This window comes from Rissa tridactyla, chromosome 8 (assembly GCF_028500815.1).
Source record: "Rissa tridactyla isolate bRisTri1 chromosome 8, bRisTri1.patW.cur.20221130, whole genome shotgun sequence".
Classification (NCBI taxonomy): domain Eukaryota; kingdom Metazoa; phylum Chordata; class Aves; order Charadriiformes; family Laridae; genus Rissa; species Rissa tridactyla.
This window is the reverse complement of record NC_071473.1, coordinates 5,117,530-5,134,897: the sequence shown is the minus strand read 5'-3', so window position 1 is coordinate 5,134,897 and position 17,368 is coordinate 5,117,530. Positions and strand designations below refer to the sequence as shown.

At 45.3% G+C, this 17,368-nt stretch overlaps 1 protein-coding gene across 8 annotated transcripts in view; it reads right to left on the bottom strand.

Annotated features, from left to right (window-relative positions):
* Nucleotides 1-5,281: 5,281 nt before the first annotated feature.
* Nucleotides 5,282-17,368, bottom strand: part of USP22 (ubiquitin specific peptidase 22) — a 112,687-nt gene continuing 100,600 nt past the window's right edge. For 6 of the 8 annotated variants that reach the window (XM_054211125.1, XM_054211126.1, XM_054211131.1 and 3 more), the window contains 6 exons: nt 16,545-16,703; nt 14,595-14,721; nt 11,676-11,767; nt 10,134-10,196; nt 8,050-8,199; nt 5,282-6,193 (listed from right to left, as the gene is read on the bottom strand). In XM_054211125.1, coding sequence (XP_054067100.1) covers nt 6,151-6,193; nt 8,050-8,199; nt 10,134-10,196; nt 11,676-11,767; nt 14,595-14,721; nt 16,545-16,703 — 634 coding nt within the window. In that variant the 3' untranslated portion in view covers nt 5,282-6,150. Of the gene's footprint in view, nt 6,194-8,049; nt 8,200-10,133; nt 10,197-11,568; nt 11,768-14,594; nt 14,722-16,544; nt 16,704-17,368 lie in introns of those variants that run through there. The other 2 variants (XM_054211128.1, XM_054211129.1) reach the window with 2 other exon arrangements.

Below are 17,368 nucleotides of genomic sequence, written 5' to 3'. Positions count from 1 at the left end.
CCATGAGTGATGTTCAGTCACAAAGCGGAATGGCGTTAGGACCACACGGAACCCACGAGAACTAGAAAGCCCAAGAGGTGGTTTAAGGGGAGGGCTAAGAGCCCAGGTGTTGGCCCGACATGGGGTAAAGTCTAGCTGTCTTGAATCGCTCCAGGAACCAAGCTGACGATTCTCCATCTCGTTACCTTTGCGTCTTGCCTTTCGTCTCTGCCCTCGGTTTAGCAAAGCCCTTATCGCGCGGCAGCACGAGGGATGAGGTTTGTATCATGCTGCGTTTGCAGCCGAGGGGAGAAAATAAGCCTTCGCAAAACCAAAACCTCGCTTTACTCAGATGGGTCTCCCAAAGGCGATGGGTCTCCCAAAGGCGATGGGTCTCCCAAAGGCGATGGGTCTCCCAAAGGCCTGAAGGCCACCACGCCGTGGTGCGATGGGGAGAGCAAGGGCTCACCCAGGTGCGCTGAGAACAAAACACAGACCGCGGCCAGGAGCAGCTGCCGGCAGGGAACAGTGACAGCGTCAGCCCCCGCTGGCTCGGCCTCCCCCCGGACCTGCATCCTCTGAACCTCACACTCTTGTCACCTCCCACCCTCCCTCGGCCTCCAGCGCTCTCACCCTCCATACCTCCTCCACCTCCACTCTTAACCTGAAGACCCCCTTGGCCTCCCCGCCAGCTCCGTCTCCTGCTCCCCCTTGGTCTCTCCTCCCACATAGCCATCACCCCTGAGGCCTCCATCATCTTCCATGGCCTTAGCTCCTGTTGTTTCCCTCCTGGGGAATCTGCTCCAGCAGCCTCTGGTCTCATGGCATCAGTTCCCATGGTCTCCAGTCCTGTGGCCTCCTGCCCCATGGCTCAGCTCCCACAGGCTCCGACACCACGGCCCCGAACACCACAGCATCACTAGCATCCCAATTTCTCTAAACGTCCAAAGTCTTTTGGCCCCAGAAGCCACCCTGGCCCACAGCTATGCTCAGCCTCCCACCCACTTTTGACCTCAACCCTTGCTGAACCTCAACTGTTCCTTGGAGTCCCACCCACTTTTGGCCTCCACCTCTGCAAAGCCTCAGCTCTTCCTTAGACTCCCACCTCCTTTTGGCCTCCCACCTCTGCTCAGCCTCAACTTCTCATGGGCCTGCATCTTTGTGTAGACTAATCTCTACGTGAGCTTCCCCCAGTCTCGGGTTCCGTTCCAGCTCAGCCTTACTCTTTTTCTGCCTCCACCTTTTGGCATCCGCTCTTGCTCTGCCTTTTGTCTCCTACACCCTTTAGTCTCCCCGAGCCTCCCACTTGCATCCCCGCTCAGCCTCCGCTCCTGCTCACCCTCACACTCCTCTTCCACCTCCCTCAGCCTTTTGTCCTGTCCCTGCTCTCCCAGGCTCCTGTTGGTGCTCACCCTCCCAAAGCCTCCTGGCCTCTCCTCACCCTCCACCGCTGCTCAGTGTCCCGCTCCCTCTATGGCCTCCTACAGCACCATGTCCTCCACTCTCGCTGGGCCTCCCCACCACCTTGACCTCCCACTCAGGCTGGGCCTCCCCAGCACCGAAAGCGCTGCCTCTCTTCCTCTTCTTGGCTTCCCCTCCCCACCTCTGTGGGGCAAAGGGGTTTTGCACTTACCTGGGGGCAGCACCAGCACGTCCCCCCCCGGCACCAGGGCTGGGAGAGCCCCCAGGCCCATGGCCACTTCTGCCCAAGCGCTTCCCAGTGAGGACGGGGGCTCCAGGAGATAGAAAACCCTCCTAAAGCAGACGTGGTGCCTCATCACGCTACCCCTTCCCAGCACGGAGCTCCTGCGGCAGCTTCAGCCCGGCTCCGGTGTCCTGCGGACATTCAAGTGCCACCTCCAGGGACAGACACTCGTCGCCCGTGGGAACCGCCAGCCACACCACTTGTGCAAGGAGATTCAGAACCTCATTTAAAAATGGGATAGAAACAACTGAACACGTGCCACCAGTTTTGCAATTAGGGCATCTCTTGAGGATCAAGAGGCATCATTCAAACGAGAAAGCTTTTGGGAAAGCGTCTGTGCCAGCCAGCACACGGGCTCACCCTGCGTGGCGCTGGCACGCGGCAGCTCCTGCTCCAGCTGGCCCAGGAGGCCACTCGCCTTCTCACACCCAGGTAAAGCCCACGTCAGGCTGGGTCTGTCCCCCCCCCGTCACCACGCAGCCTGGCATCCCAGAAACCGGGAAAAATACTCATCAGAAGCCAAGTCCTTCCCTGATATCAAGCCTATCCCCTTCCTCGCCCGCCTTCAGGGAACGGAACTACTGTCATCAGTGTATGAAAGAAAAGATAACATGGAACAACTGGAACAAACCAGCAGTGAGAATAATGCACAGGCTCCCAGACACAACCCTTGGATGCTGGAGAACCAAGAGGAATCAATGGATTTGGTATCGCATTGGCAGCCACTGGCCAACAGCCATGATGGAGCGCACCTGGAGACACCACCTCCAATACCAGAGGGACACTGCAGCTACGGGACACGAGCAGTTACAGCTGGGACGAGTACGTGGAATTAAGGGCACTGACTTCGAGCAAGAGCATCCACCCAGGGGTTTAGTCAATTCGCACATTTCTACTTTTGCTCAGGTTTTCATTAGGCACCAGCATCAAGTAAAGCCTCATCTCCAGTCAAGTGGCTGAGGGACAAGAAAATATTATACCAAAAGCCACTTTCTGGCTATTTTTGTGTAGAGCCACGTTCATTGGTGGTAGATAACAGAATACACACTCCAGCACCAGCCTGCATCACCACACCGGCCTTTGTTTCCAGTCATCTCTGCAGATGCCTCCTCACAACAGACCACGCCGTGCCGATATAAAACCGTACCTTAAAATAAACCGGTCAACCCCAAAAAGCCCCCCCAAATGAAGAGGGTCAGCACTGAAGCTGCGCAGCCACCACGGCACGGAGGAGGCAGCCTCTCGCTGCTCGTTAGGGAGGCACAACTTCATCAGCCCTTCGTCGGCGTCTCGCTGCGCAGCACGGCATTTTGTGGTCGGCGTTTTTCCTAAAGGTGACGTTGAGAGAGTTCTGCAGAGAGAAACCTCCCTGTCCTGCGGGGAATAAACCCGGCGTACGGGCTGCGTGGCCATTCCCGAGGAGCCAAAGGGTAGGAGAAGGGTGGGTTTGAGAAAAAGCATGGCGAGGGGACGTGCTGCTCCTGCGACAGCAGCCGGTCTTCCATTTTTATACAAAGAGGGAAAACGCTCTCTCCCCCCTCTAGCAACCTGCGCTGATTTACTATTGCTGGAAATAGAAACACGCCTGGTGCGACGCAGGGAGAGACACGGGGGGAGGGTGGGATGGGGAGGGGGGAAGGAAGAAAAGAATAAGAGCTTTTAATACACCAGGAATTCTGCTTTTGAAACCAAAGCATTGAAATCTCCCACTGAAAGCCATCTGCGCCGGTGCCGTCGCAGAGAGCACAGCCCTCTCCACCAGCCTTAGAGGGTGGTAGTGGGGTGGAAAAACCCGAACATTGAGGCTGATTTATACGGCTTGGCCCCGTCCCTAAATAATTTGTTTCTAAAGGATTAACCAAACAGACTGCATTAGCTCCGGTGGCCAAGCGCGTGCGAGTGGAAAACAGAATTCGTTTGTTCAGGCTCCAGCATCAAAAAAAAAAAAAAGAGAGGAAAAAAAAAAAAAAAAAAGGCAGGCAAAAGGCTGGGGAACTCATCACGCCAAAGCGGAGCATCCCCGCTCGGGCGAGCCCTGCCGCCGCGCGGTGGCACTCCTCCGCCAGCCAGGGGACAAGGTGGGGACCAGCCGCAGCAGCCCTGGGAATAATGAAAAGGCTGATTCTCCTCTTCCTCCGCAAGCTTGCTGCATTATTAAAAGGTAGCAGAAAGCGTCGCTAAGCATCTGCACGACACTGTGCCTGGTTCGGGGAGCGAGGAGGGGGGAGAGGGAGGGAGAGGGAGAGAGAGGGCGGCCCCCCCCCCCCCCCGCCTTTCCTGCGGGTGCGTCATTCATCTGCATTTCTCCAGCCATTTTTCATTGGCGACAAGAACGCGCAGGTTAAATCTTGCGGCACCCAATTACAATTGAAAATTATTTCAAGCATGACGATAGGGAGAGACAGGCGACAAACGCAGCGTACGCCATCACTTCTCCGCAGAAAGCAGGCTGCCTGGGTCACTCCCGCACCGTACGGAGCGTTTCCTATCTCTGATTTGGCATTCAAGGTGCTTCGGTTTGTCGTCCCTTCTTCCTTCCCTCTCGCAAGCCATCGCAGGAATCTCTGGATGCACAAAACTGCCTTGTGCTTTTCCAGCTCGTGTGCAAATCCAACGCGATCCCACCGTCCTTTCGTTCAGCTGCTCTCACAAGGTGCTCACGTTTGAAAAGCAAACCAACCCCCTTCCCTTTTTTTCCTCCTATTTCTTCTGTTAATCAGATCCCTTGCCGCCCGTCTCAGGCGGGTTAGACACCTGTAACTCATTTCTAGAGCACAGAATCTAAAAGGTTAGACCCGTCCAATGTTTTTAACCACGCTGGTAAAGCTGAAGAATGGCTGTCTGGATACAGACACAGAGGTTAACGACCTTCTTGGTGTGGCTCTTACACTGATTTATACACATTCTTACACATGACTCCATAAGGGAGGGAGAACAAAGCTATTTTTGCTCCTTTAAGCTCTACGTTCCCAATGGTTTCTCTCGGAGGCTGCAATTCAACCCACAGCCCAGCACCCTGAGAGCAAGACGCAGCGCACGAGCTGGGATTTTCACAAGCCAAGGTCTTTTAAAAAAAGCTGCTTTAAAAAGACAGCGGTGCAGGGGGAGAAAAGGAGCAAAACCACGTTTGCGACAAAGCCAAGAGTACGCCGGTGCACCCAGTGCTGCAAGCTAAGGACACCGATACGGCGGCTGTGATTCTGCAAGGAGGAGAAGAGAGTACGTGAGGAGTTAATCCATGTGGGAGGATACAAGGAGCCAATACCAGCCTTAGCACATACCAGGAAAATGTGTTGTTTACTTAAAAACTGAGTGCACTGCAGAAGTGCTCAATAGCAGCAGATCTATCGCTCCATGCTGCCCCCAGCAGCAACCGTTTCTAACAGATGGTACATTTTTCAATACCGAGATTCTTTCAAGTGTCATATATATATATATATATATCTATATATAGAGATATATATATCTATATGCGCCTTTGGAAGGCAGCAGGGGGGGAAAAAAAAAAACCAAACCAAAACCAGCAACAACAAATCAAGCAATTCTGAGAAATTCAAACTTATTCACAAGATTTTAAAAAAAGAACCAAGACCACTCTTACAGTATAAACACGCCAATTCATTCATTTTTACTGATGGTTGCATTTATGAATTTCATTCTCGTGAAAAAAAGGGAATAAAAGGAAAAAAAATTAAGAAAATAGCTATTTATAGAAAACAAAACAAAAAAGGGCTCAAAACAGAAAAGAATCTGTGCTGATGCTTTTGATGAGAAGTCCGATGGCATTGAACGTTACCTGTGCAAGCAGGCATGCTTGAAAACCTGTCTTAGTACTGTAGCTTCAGTTCCACAATCCAGGATTTCTTTTATGGTTGTTGGAAAAAAAAGAGCCTAATAGTTTCATACTGTATTTATTTAATAACTAAAATTCACAAATAAAAAGATACTTGCAAAGTCCTTTAGTTGTGTCATCCCCTCCTCCTCCACTCTACTGCTTTCAGACCCATATGCATAAAAAAAATGGGCTTGGATTTTTAATTTTAACTGTTATATGATTGGTCGTTGGAGCTGAAGCACCAAATGGAGAAGATGCTTATGGAGATGAGGGTATAACCCTTGCCTTCCCACACACATTTTGGAGGAACATAGGAGATGTACCAGTGCCCGGACTCCTCTGGCTCCCGTTTCCCCCACCCAGAGCATTCCTTTCATTTTATATTTCCTCTGTTAAGTGACTGACTGTAGCCTCTTTTTTTTCCCCCTTTGTCCTTGCGGGACTGCATACACGTTGGACATTGTTCATTTCTTACTCCGCCAGGCTTTGAGTCAGTGTCAAGTAGGTCCTGTTACAGCTCAGTGCTAGTTGGTTTTTAATGGGTCTTTTCATTTCAGGTAGGTTTGTGTGTCGATTCAGAAGGCTTGCTTATTTTCTTCCTTGTTTGTATCTGACAAGCTGCTGGATAAGGCTATTCATACTCCAGGAACTGTTTGTGATAGAACAGCAAATATCTGCAAGAAAGCAGAGGTACAGGTTCAGCTTTCCGCTGTGCGTCGGAGCAGATCAGTATTTCCACTGATGCGATCATAAAAAATGAGGGCTATTAATTTTGTTTTTCTTTTCAATTTGAAGCCATTCCAGGGACATGCCAGTTCCCTACAGTAACCATGGATGAGAAGGAGGGAAGCCAGCTGAAACAGTTTTACCAGCAGCTTGGGAAACTGAACAGTTGTCCATCAAACAGTTGAACCTTCTTGTTGTACAATCTACTTAGAACCTGAAAGATTCTGGGAGATGGGACCGTGTTGGTGCCCAGACAGGCAGCACCCATTTAACGCTATCATGACAAAAAACACAACGGAGGTGCTTTGAGATGCAACTGCTGCTTCAGAGTCACATCACCAAGGCATCAGACACTTAGGATCGTTGCAAACTGTCTGTCGTTTACTGTTACAGGCACGTGGGTGAAAACTCCTGCGTCCCAATCGAATCCAACAATCAAATCCAACTCCAATATCTAATGTCTCAATCTGTACTCAAATCTGGTGGCTTAACAGGATGAAATTCTTCCCGTCCTTAATTACTTTATGTGCACTGCTACGTAACGGAGCGCAGCCCTCAAGCAGTTACACGTCAGAGGGAAGCGGACTCATCTCTACCCACTCTTTACACGCCACACACTGGCAGGGTCACGGCAGAACTCTCCTAAAACGCTTCAAAGCACTTTTGAGACTTCCCAATTATTATTGTTCCGTCACACACCCTATGGAGCTTCCCTTACACAGTGCAGATCTACTTAGCCTCAGCCTTTATCTGAGCCAGGGAAAACAGAACAGAGCTCAAGGCAGCCTTTAACGGGACGGACGGGCGGCAGTCGCGTTGGGTATCCTCTCCTTGCCTATGGCAGTTTCTTCCACTGACATACCCCATCCGAGGGCCAGAGCTGGCCACTTGTTATTGAAGACAAACAAGCTCCTTTTGCTGCTGTCCTCAAAGCAGAAGTTACCTTGTCAAATCATTTAACACTAGAATGCAGATATTATAGGATAGATTTTTTTACTTCCTGGCTGAAGTTCAAAAAATAAAAAAATGGGAAAATCTGTTAAAAAAAATTACAAACTGAACATCTGCAGCAATCCACGGAAATGTCAGGGCTAATTAAACCAAGAACAATAAAAGGCTTATCTTTCTAGTACGAAGTCCACAGTTGAAAATGAAAAATGAAGACTTCAGACGTTAAATTACCTTACTCTTGAAGCACATCCCAGTGCCCAGTGCTTCCCTCAAATGAGGAACACCAAGCTACTGCCCTTGCAGACTACTGCCCTGCGCTCCCAACACTTGGCTAATGCCAAGTGATATCTGAAATCAACGCGAAGCCATGAGCTAAGAAACAGCTCACGTGCTGTACCTGCCTCCCACATAGCCTTGCCGCTCTGGTTCACAGTATTTTCTTAATGGCTTTTCTTCCAATCTGTTAGATTCATAGTAATCCAAAGGGTCTGCCAAGGTTGGATTGTGTCACGGAGGTAAACACTGCTCCTACACTGTAGGAGTGATCCTACATCAGATCACTTTGGTTTTCAGAGTCCCTTCCATTAACAAGAAGAGTCTGGACGTGAGCGCCAGCTACAGACACCGCAGAGTCAGCTGATGTCCCTCGTCCTTCCCCTCTTCTTCCTTCAACCAATCCCAGATTATAAAGCCCCATTCTGAAGCACTGATACATACACAGAGAGAGACGTTAGATATTCAAAGAGAGAAATTAAGTCTTCTCTATGATGAAAGGGCCTTTTAACTGAAAGTAAGGAAAACCCAACAAAGGCCAAGGTTTTCCTTCCTTTCCCCTTTCCAGTTCACAACTTACCCTTCACTGTCTAGCACATCCTTAATGCTAGCCTTGGTGATAATGGCATCATCACACTTGAACCACTGGTCCTTGTGCTGCCGGATGAAGCTGGTATAGTGCCCGCTCTCCAAGGTTCCCTGGTGATTAACTACTGCAAACAAGGAATACCTGGTACAGGAAAGAGTTAATGAATACGTGGATCAAAAGGGGAAAACCAACTTTTAGACATTTTAGACAGGCAGAAGCTTACGTTCATAAACACATGCAGCAATACTAAAGGATCTAATCCACCAATAAAACACCAGTTCTTAACATTAACTGGGAAGCGGGCACCCTTGCCCAGGGAAAATAACCACATTTTTCTTTTTCTGTCTTGGTATTACTGCAACACTCCGGTCTGATGACAGCCATCAGCTTTAGCAATACTGGCTAACAGAGATTTTTCTTCTGAAATAGATCAATATCGATGTATTCCTGAAGAGGACCACTGATTACCCAGTCTGACCTTCTTTTTGCCTGAATTAGTCACTCTAGTGAACCAGAAAAATACATTTGAGGTGTGGGGATGGAGAAGGAGGTAATCTTAAATAGAACTAATCTTAAATATTTCTAGTGATATATTGCTGTACTGATTAATTTTCCTTAATCTGGAAAGTCTGTACCTATTTGGAAATACTGAATATATTCAGCCTGAACTTCCAGCTTTCAGGTGCTGCTGTGCATTTGCCTGCTGGCCTGAAAACTAGCAGACACGTCTCCGTTCCAAAGAAAGATACCGGTAGACTAATCAACTTGCTCTTAACTTCCCCCCCCCCCCCCCTTTTCTTTTCTTAAAAAGGAGAAGACTGAAGTCCTTGGCTGTTTTGTTCAAAATAAGACTTTACTCCAGTCTTAAATATATTGCAGCTCTTTTTCAAATGTTCTCCACTCTCTCTAACTCTTTCTTAAAACGCTGTCCTAAAAGTGGGATACAAACACAGCTGCACAATGGTAAAATCATCTCTTTAATCTCCCTTGATACTGTCTAACTTATGTTCAAAATTCACAGAGCTCTTTTGACACAGTGGTGCCGCAACAAGGCGCCCATTCATCTGACTGTCTACAGAGCCACTGACTGATAACGTCACCCTCTTCCTCGTGGAGTCCTTTAATCCAAGGAGGATGGACACCACTCTCTAGCCCTAGATGGAGGGTTCTAAGGTTGCCCCAGCTGTTACTGGCACCCAGCTTACTAAGCAGCCCAGATGCCTCTGCTCTCATCACCCAATCCTCTTCATCGTTAGCAACTTCTCCAACTTCAGTCATGGGCAAACCTCAACGGTGATCAGTTGTGTTTTCCTTCAGATCTTTGCTAACGCTATTAAACAATCACTATAGGACCACACACAGCACCCGCCTGGTATCCGCTCGCATGACTAAGCCCTGGTTAGCCAGTTTTTACATCTCTCTATTGTGTGATTCCAGTTTCTTAATGAAACTTTTAGCGTCAAATGAAGTGCCTTGAAGAATTTAAATACACAACATCAACACATGACTGTAGCAACCAAACTTGTAACCTTATTAAAAGAAAAGATAAGGTTGGTGTGACCATCTCTATTCCCATAAAGCTACGGATATTGGTTTCAATTACACTCCCTTTAAATTCCTAAGCAAGTCCCACATCAGCCTGTCATTTATTCTGGCTGTAATCAATACCTGAGCCGAGAGACCCCAGAATTACTGCGGTCATCCACTTGGGACTTTGGGTTTTAAGTGTTCTATAAACTTTCTTTCGGTCCTCGGCAACTCCCTTTGCTATTGCAAGAGAAACAGGATTCTTTAAAGGAAACACCCATCCCTTTTAACACCGTAACCAATGCTTTGAATTTTGCTCATAGAGCGATTGCTGGGGTTACCACCTTCAGATCTGAAAGTCAGCTGCCACAAAGCCACGACAGGGTAGGCAACTGTAGTGAACGAAGCTTTATTTTTCAACAGTTCAGACTTACTGGGCTGTCAGATATGGTAATGCACTTCGCACTGCGGGATATACAGCAGACTGTACAACTCCGTCTAGAAACCAACTACCTTTCCCAAGAGGAGTCATGGAATGTACCACTTACTTATTATCATTGTTTAGACTATCCGTCGGCTGCTGGTATTGCCCGTTCATTCTGCTCTCTTTACTGCAACACACACACACACAAAAATCCAGTCACTTAAAAGCAGTGGCTTCCCAAACCGAGGAAATAGGTTTTACATGACACAGCCTGTCTGCCAAATCCAGGGCCTCATTCAAAAGCCCGATGCCGCTTAGCAGCGGAGAAGGGCTGCTGATTAGGATGCTAAAGATGCTTTATTTGTTCTCACAGCAACGCTACATAAGAAACACCATTTCTCCTTCTGGTCAAGGCTTCACTGCTGCAAATACAGATCTGTTTACGTCAAATGTCCTATCCAAAAAGCTTAAAAAGGGGTTAAGCAAAGATTTGTATTTTAAACGTGGAAAAATAACTAATTACATCAATCCTTTATCCTGTGATGGGTCAATCATTCTGGCTCTGACTTGTAAATTCATTTTGTGTTTTGACAGCAGCAATAGGATTACGCTGTTGATTTCATAGCCGATGAAATTCAGATTACTGAGTTATGCCTGCTGATTATCCCATCTATATTCCATTATGCTTGATACCTTTCATCAGCAGAGCCTGTTCTACCCAGGGAGAATTCACCACAGAGGAACAGGGAAGTCTCAAAATCTCCAGAATATACTGGAATAAACCACATATTCTTAACATAACGCTATTCAACAGAGCCTTAGGCTCTCCTTTCTCTCCTGGCAGAAGCATTGACTTTTCTTTTCTTTGGGAAGGGCAGGCGAAGCTTGAAATTACTAGTAAAATTTAAGCATCAAATAGAGTCCCTGTGTTAAGAGATGCCGTGTTTTGGGGCTTTCTGCATTGCTTTAGGTATAAATGAAATCTGAATATCCTCTTGTATATTTGAATGGAATACCTGACAAATACTCATTAATGAAGCTGATGAAATTCCTTTCATAAAGGTGTATTTATACAAACGTCATGTCTTTCACAAACCTGGGAGGTGGGAGAAGTCTTACTGTTTCTGTTTAAATACCAATTAGAAATACCTATTTTAAACTGGAGTATGTTTTTTCTTCTTGCAGCATTCTTAAACAGATGTTGAAGGTACAAAACAAAAAACCCCAGATTTGCATGCGTGCGGGAATAAAGAGGAAGGATTTTTATAACTTCAGAAATACTGGGTTAGGCATTAGGTTACGTCTCGTCTGCCTAATTACAGAAGATGACTGGTGGGTGGGCACTTGGGTGATGGGACCAAAGCAGAGATTTGAAGGCACGATGGATCCGAGTCGATAAATTTAACATGCAACCAGAAACATAACGCACATGAATAAAAAAAATTAAATAAATACAAAGCCTTTTCTGGCAACAAAACTCAACAGTTTATCTAAAAATTAGTTTAGAAAAGATGCACATTTCAAGGAGAAGCTTACAGCAGAAGTATCATTATACATACTGTTCTATAACCTTGATTCAAGGATGTTCCATGTTTCATGATGCACATGTACGAACTGGTAAACAGTTCTGTCCAGGTCTTTGGGGGATTTTGAACTTGGTACACACCTGGAAGCCATGAATGGTGTCATGTCCAGCTCCAGCGGAAATGAGACATACGTAGTGATCTTTCGCCTCAGTTTGGCTGAGTGTTCAAACCGCTGGAGACAAAGTGGAAGAATTTTTTTTTTTCTTTAGAGAAAGGCTAAGTTTTCTGTCTTTTTTAAATGTCCTAAGCTTAGGAACAGTAACATGAAAGCATATTAGCAGTCAATATCCAGGGACATCCCCAAATTTTTTCTACCAACTATCCGTGCTGGGAACCCCTGCGTAAATGCTAACACATTTCTACCAGGAAAACAAACGACAATTTGTGGGGGGAAAATACAGTATTAATTTGATTGTTTACCTTAATGTCTATACATACAAACTTATTCCCAACTGACATTAAGAAAAAAAATAATACATTAAACAGAGAGAGCACACACAGCCTTTACCCAAAGCAGTGTTCATTTGTACTATGCACTGTTCAAACGCTTGGCTGCTGCCTACACTAGCACACAAAACTGGTGACAATGAGAGCTTGCCATCAGATTCACACACTTAATCCACCCATCCAATCATCTCAAGTGACAGGAGGCAAGCCTACACAGAAATACCAATTCAAATTAAGGCAAAAATGGAATATGATAATAAAAAAGCCTTGTCCCTCCACCAAAAGGAGCCTGCAATACCCACCAACCTCTCCTCATCTTCTCGATTGAACATTAAATGGAAACAGGAACAAATACCAGAAAGAGATGAATGAGTTTCTATTTAAAGGCAGCTTCTCCCTCCATTTCTCAGAAATTCTGCTCTATTTACACTTCAAGTTAATTATTTTCCAATTGTGGTGCCATAACAATTCCCTAGCAACAGATCCCGATGTGAAAAGCTGAGACTTCTGTAGTTCTTATCTTTTGTGTTTCTTTTTTGCTTTAACACATGAAGCAAAATTTGCATTTTGCATGGACAGGACGACATAATCACTTAGGAAAAGTAATTTATTTTCAAAAAGAAATATCTTCAATCATTCTGGGTAACACAAATACTGAACTGAGCGTTGGAAAGGGGTTGAGCACATTCACGTTGCCTAGCCCAAAGAACAGAATCTAGGTCTATCTTGCCAACTACTCTGCAATAATAAAATAAAAATAAAAACAAAACCAAGAGCCCAGCACCCCTAAAACTCCCCCCAAAAGCCAAGGAGCCAGCCAAGCACTCCCAAAACCTCAAGTCAGTCATGCAAGACCCATCTTCAGGAAGACTACAAACAGCCAAAGAAAAAAGGAATTTTGCTACTATCTCTTCCAGCCAGGCTAATATCTTTGGCATATCACACTGCCTATCGTCTAGGTTAATACTCAAGACGCAGCTGAAGAACTGCTGGGGTATGGGGGCGAACATCTGAAGGCTGATTGTCCCAAACAGTCTGAAAAGGCCTGTAAATTAAGAGGGAATTCTTTCCACCTGTAACACCTTTTTCCAGTAGAAAGGAGCAGCAATCTTTTCTCACAAATACGGACCTTCCAATGGCATTCTGTTTTCATGTCAAGAACTCTGCATTTCATTAAGCACCTTTTGTACAAGCCAGATTTTGAAAATAAATTTTAAATTGCTGCTACGCTGGCTATGGAGTTGCTATGTAATTTAACAATTCCAAACTACAATCACTTCTTGAATACAGCCCGTGACTTGCTCGGTGAGACCACAACACTGTAGTTACACAGATTATTAGATTTTCCAGTATGAACGCACTGACCTAGCTTAGAGGGCTACTGGAAAATAAACCAGAAAAACTGCCTCCATGCTACAGCAAAAGTTCAGCACGCGCTTTGCCATGACAGCTACAAGATAAAGGTCTAATTCCAACACTATTAAAGTTACCCAGGTGTTTTACCAAAGTTCAAAGCCTAGAAACCATGCAAGACTTGAACAACTGAACAAAGTCTCTGGAGCAAAAGGCTGGAACGTGTGTTCTTTCAAATTCACCATTCCCCAGTTGAAAAGAGAAGCAATACAAGCTTCATTCGTACACAGCGTATAGGCTGCTGTTTTAAAATTTGTTTCCAGTCACCATGTTGTAGGTAAAATGCTGTTTTTCTTCATGTAGCTTATGTGACATTAATTAGCATCACCATCAGATAGGTGGCTTCTTGAGACACTGGTCATGGTAAGAGCTGAGGCCAGCGATCGTCAGTTGCTGCCCAGCAATGAGAGGACTGTCATTCTGTCCCAGGAGACACTCAAGAACTTAGAGGTCCGCATCTGAAAAGCTCGCGCAGATCAAAGATGCAGCTAAATTACTACGGCGGCTGCTTCTACAAAGGCCTGTGGCATCACTTTTCCAGGACCCTTTGCCTCTTGCCACAGAATGACCTTCATCTTCTTGCGACAGCTGCCTACTCTGCACCCCAGTCATACTCTTTATATTTAAGACATAAATTGTACAGCACTAAACTATCTGACATTATCTCCCATCATTGCACCTGACATAATCTGGATTGGAAGTGTTGAAAACTACGTCACAGTTGGGAAGATACAAGAAGCCTTCTCCGTTGCAATTGATAACTTTTTAATGCTTTTCCCTCAACACAGAGTTCCTCTGTGGCATTCTTCCAGTAGCAGCGTCGGGTAAAATTTTTAGCACTCAGGAGGAGTAAGTGTTACTGGAGATCGGTTTCTACGCTGGTTCAGGTATTGTACCACCTTCCATTTTGTTTCTAGATTCTGATGAGTTAGGTTCCCACAGACATACTGCAAAGCTGCACTACAGATAACGTCATACTATCTAAATAGGAAATCTAGCTGGGCACGCAAGCTGTTCTTTATATGAATTTATACTGTAAAAGATTAGTCGGTGAAACCCAGAAGATATGTCCAAGAATTTAGCTCATCCTCTCAGAGAGAATACGTGTCCTTTGCTCTGTCTGCCCCCTGTGAACTTACTTTGAGATGAAAACAGGCCACAATGGGTAACTTCTTCATAGTGAGTTGTTTGGTAGATTCCTGGTAGCTATGGCAACCACTACATTTGATTTTGGCACTGCTTCCTAGATGTTCTGGCCTTGTAAACCTGAAAAAAAATATTAAAAAGCAAAGGGATGCACAAAACAATCAGATGATTCTCCACACATACTGGAAACACTTATTTCACTTTTACTTGGGGGTCACTGGCACCACAAGAGACAGAGTTCATGGCTTTTAAGTGTCATTTTGGAAAAAACCCAACATCTACAATAATGTAAAGTGCTCTGGTTCAGATATCCAAATCTGACATTTATCATTGCTGTACTTGGGAACACTGCACTGAAATGCATCAGTGTCTGAGAAAGAAGCAAAATGTTATTTCTTCTCCTACAACAGCACAGCTGATTTTCATACAGAAAGCAAAGATCTTTTGTTTTCAGAAGCAAAAACATTGGATATGGAAGTTCTGAAGCAAGATGACACGACTTCTGTGCTCAGCTGCACGCTAGTCTGCAGGACACTCTCCTAGCTTGTAGCCCTCCAGGGCTAGGATCAAAGCTCTGAGATGGAAAGGGCTGTAAACACAAAGTTCTCTTCAAAAATACAGATATCTTCCAAGAAAACCCAAGTGTTGACAACTAGAAAAATCTCTTTCAAAATTTTCAGACAGAAATGCTCAAGGGAGCTATAGGAAGAGACCATTACAGAACAGGGAGCTGCTTAGAGAAAATAAACTACCTCTGTGTTCTCACAACACACTAAAGCAAAATATCTCTCACTTTTTCAGAAACTGTCAGCACAGAAAAGGCTAGGAAGATGGACCGCTAAGTCTCTTCCTCCAAGTTTAGACTTCCACAGGGCCAATAAATCATCTCCCGGGGCTGCGTTACAACTACGATTTTTGAGATGAAATATTGTGAAATATTGGAATCTAATACTCTACCCCCTTGCTAATTTTTGGTAAACACCTAGACCCATCTTCTTTATCCATCAAGAGTTCAACTTCTTTCCAAAATCCGTAATTTTTGAGGCTATCTTCGAACCTGTATGTTTTTCCTTCCCTATCATCACCTCTCTCTGATTCTACTAATCCCCAAATTGAAGAAAAACAAAATTCGCCCAGTTTTGCCTCTTGCTGCATTCCTGCATCAGCACTTTCTCATTTGTATTAGTTCCCTTGTTTTCTTAAAATTATTGATCTTAAAAGTATCAAGAAGGTTAGTAATCAGATGTCAGAGGCTATGAATTTTTATTTCAAGAGGATTAGCTTTGCCCCAGTCTACAGATAACCTCTTCCTCAGATATCTTCATTTGCCACACGACAGTGACTGTCAGATCTGCTAAAAGATCCAAGTTAACTGCATATGAAGCCATGACATTCTCTCCAGTTACCCGTTTCCAAGATGCCTAAGTTTCCTGCTCAAAATTATCTTTTCTTTTTGAAAGCTCCTTTCCTTTAATTCTTAACGCCATCCCCGCAACCAAGCTGGCAGTAGCTGACCTTCAGCTCTGCTTAGAGCAAAATCAGCTTCATACTTGCTGTTATCATTTAGACAAATATTAAATGCATCGTGAACTCTTTTTATGCGCTTGCTTAGCTGACAGAACCAAGAACATGGAGACAGACACTAGTGGTTTCAATCGTTTAAAAGCACATTGCCTGGCAGCAGCCAATGTAAAATTTGTTTTCTTTTTGCATCGCGTGGCAACTGGTTTTGATTGCTTATTGTTAGGCCTTCTGTTGCTCTGAGCCTTCTCTGCCTTCTCACTTTCTCTTATGCAAAACAAGTAAAACGTGTATTAGAATGCTATTTGGGGATAATGCCGTGACAAAGCATCACTTACTCCCATTGTTCAGTGCCACCTGGAGAACAGAATGAAGCCAAATGCTTTTTACCCCACCAAAATTGTATTTGTCTCATGTCATACCTTCGCAAGCAGTCTGTGAGAGTGGTGGTGCCTGATACATGGCTTTCCCCATTTACGACACTGCCATCACTCCCCGGACTCAGTGGCCAGAACGGGGTAGAGGAGCCTGGCAAATCCAAACTGATGTCCCAAAATGGGTCTATCGTTGTGGAAACGCCACTATGAAAAAGAAAGCAGTTTTAACACATGTTTAAAGGAAGTAAAATTAAGTTTCTCCCACTTTAGGGTGAACACCAGATACTTACTTTTAAGAACTACGGGATCTACATCACCCCTAGAGGGCACTCAAAGATGACAGAAAATACAGTTGCTCCACAGTGTTTTCCCAAATATTCAAAAGCCATATGTTTTAGGAAATGTATGTGCTGTGATGTACTAAATGCAAAATAGACGCATTTAACACATTCTCCCACTCACTGGAGCCCTGTGACTCGAAGGGAACAAGCAGGGTTACTCGGAGATCGGCAGTGGATATACCACTGACCAGTATAAACCAGCCAACATCTATGACGACAGCTACGCACAATCCAACTAGTCTAGAAGCATGGGTCTCTGGTCAAGACTGTGTTTAAGGCTACTTCAATAAAGAGAGAGACAAATATTTTTTGCTAGACAGTAGCGCACTGAATTAAGCTTTGCAGTTCATAGTAGCATCTCTCAGAGTATTTGGAATTTGAGAGGCCAAAGAATAAACGCATCAAGTAGCAGCGTCTGTTCTCGATCAGATTTCTCTACAACACAGCTGAAGACAAGCCAACAGCTAGACTACAGAAAAAGCTTCTTAAAGTATTAACTTGTATTAACTCAAATCTTTTCTTCCAGTA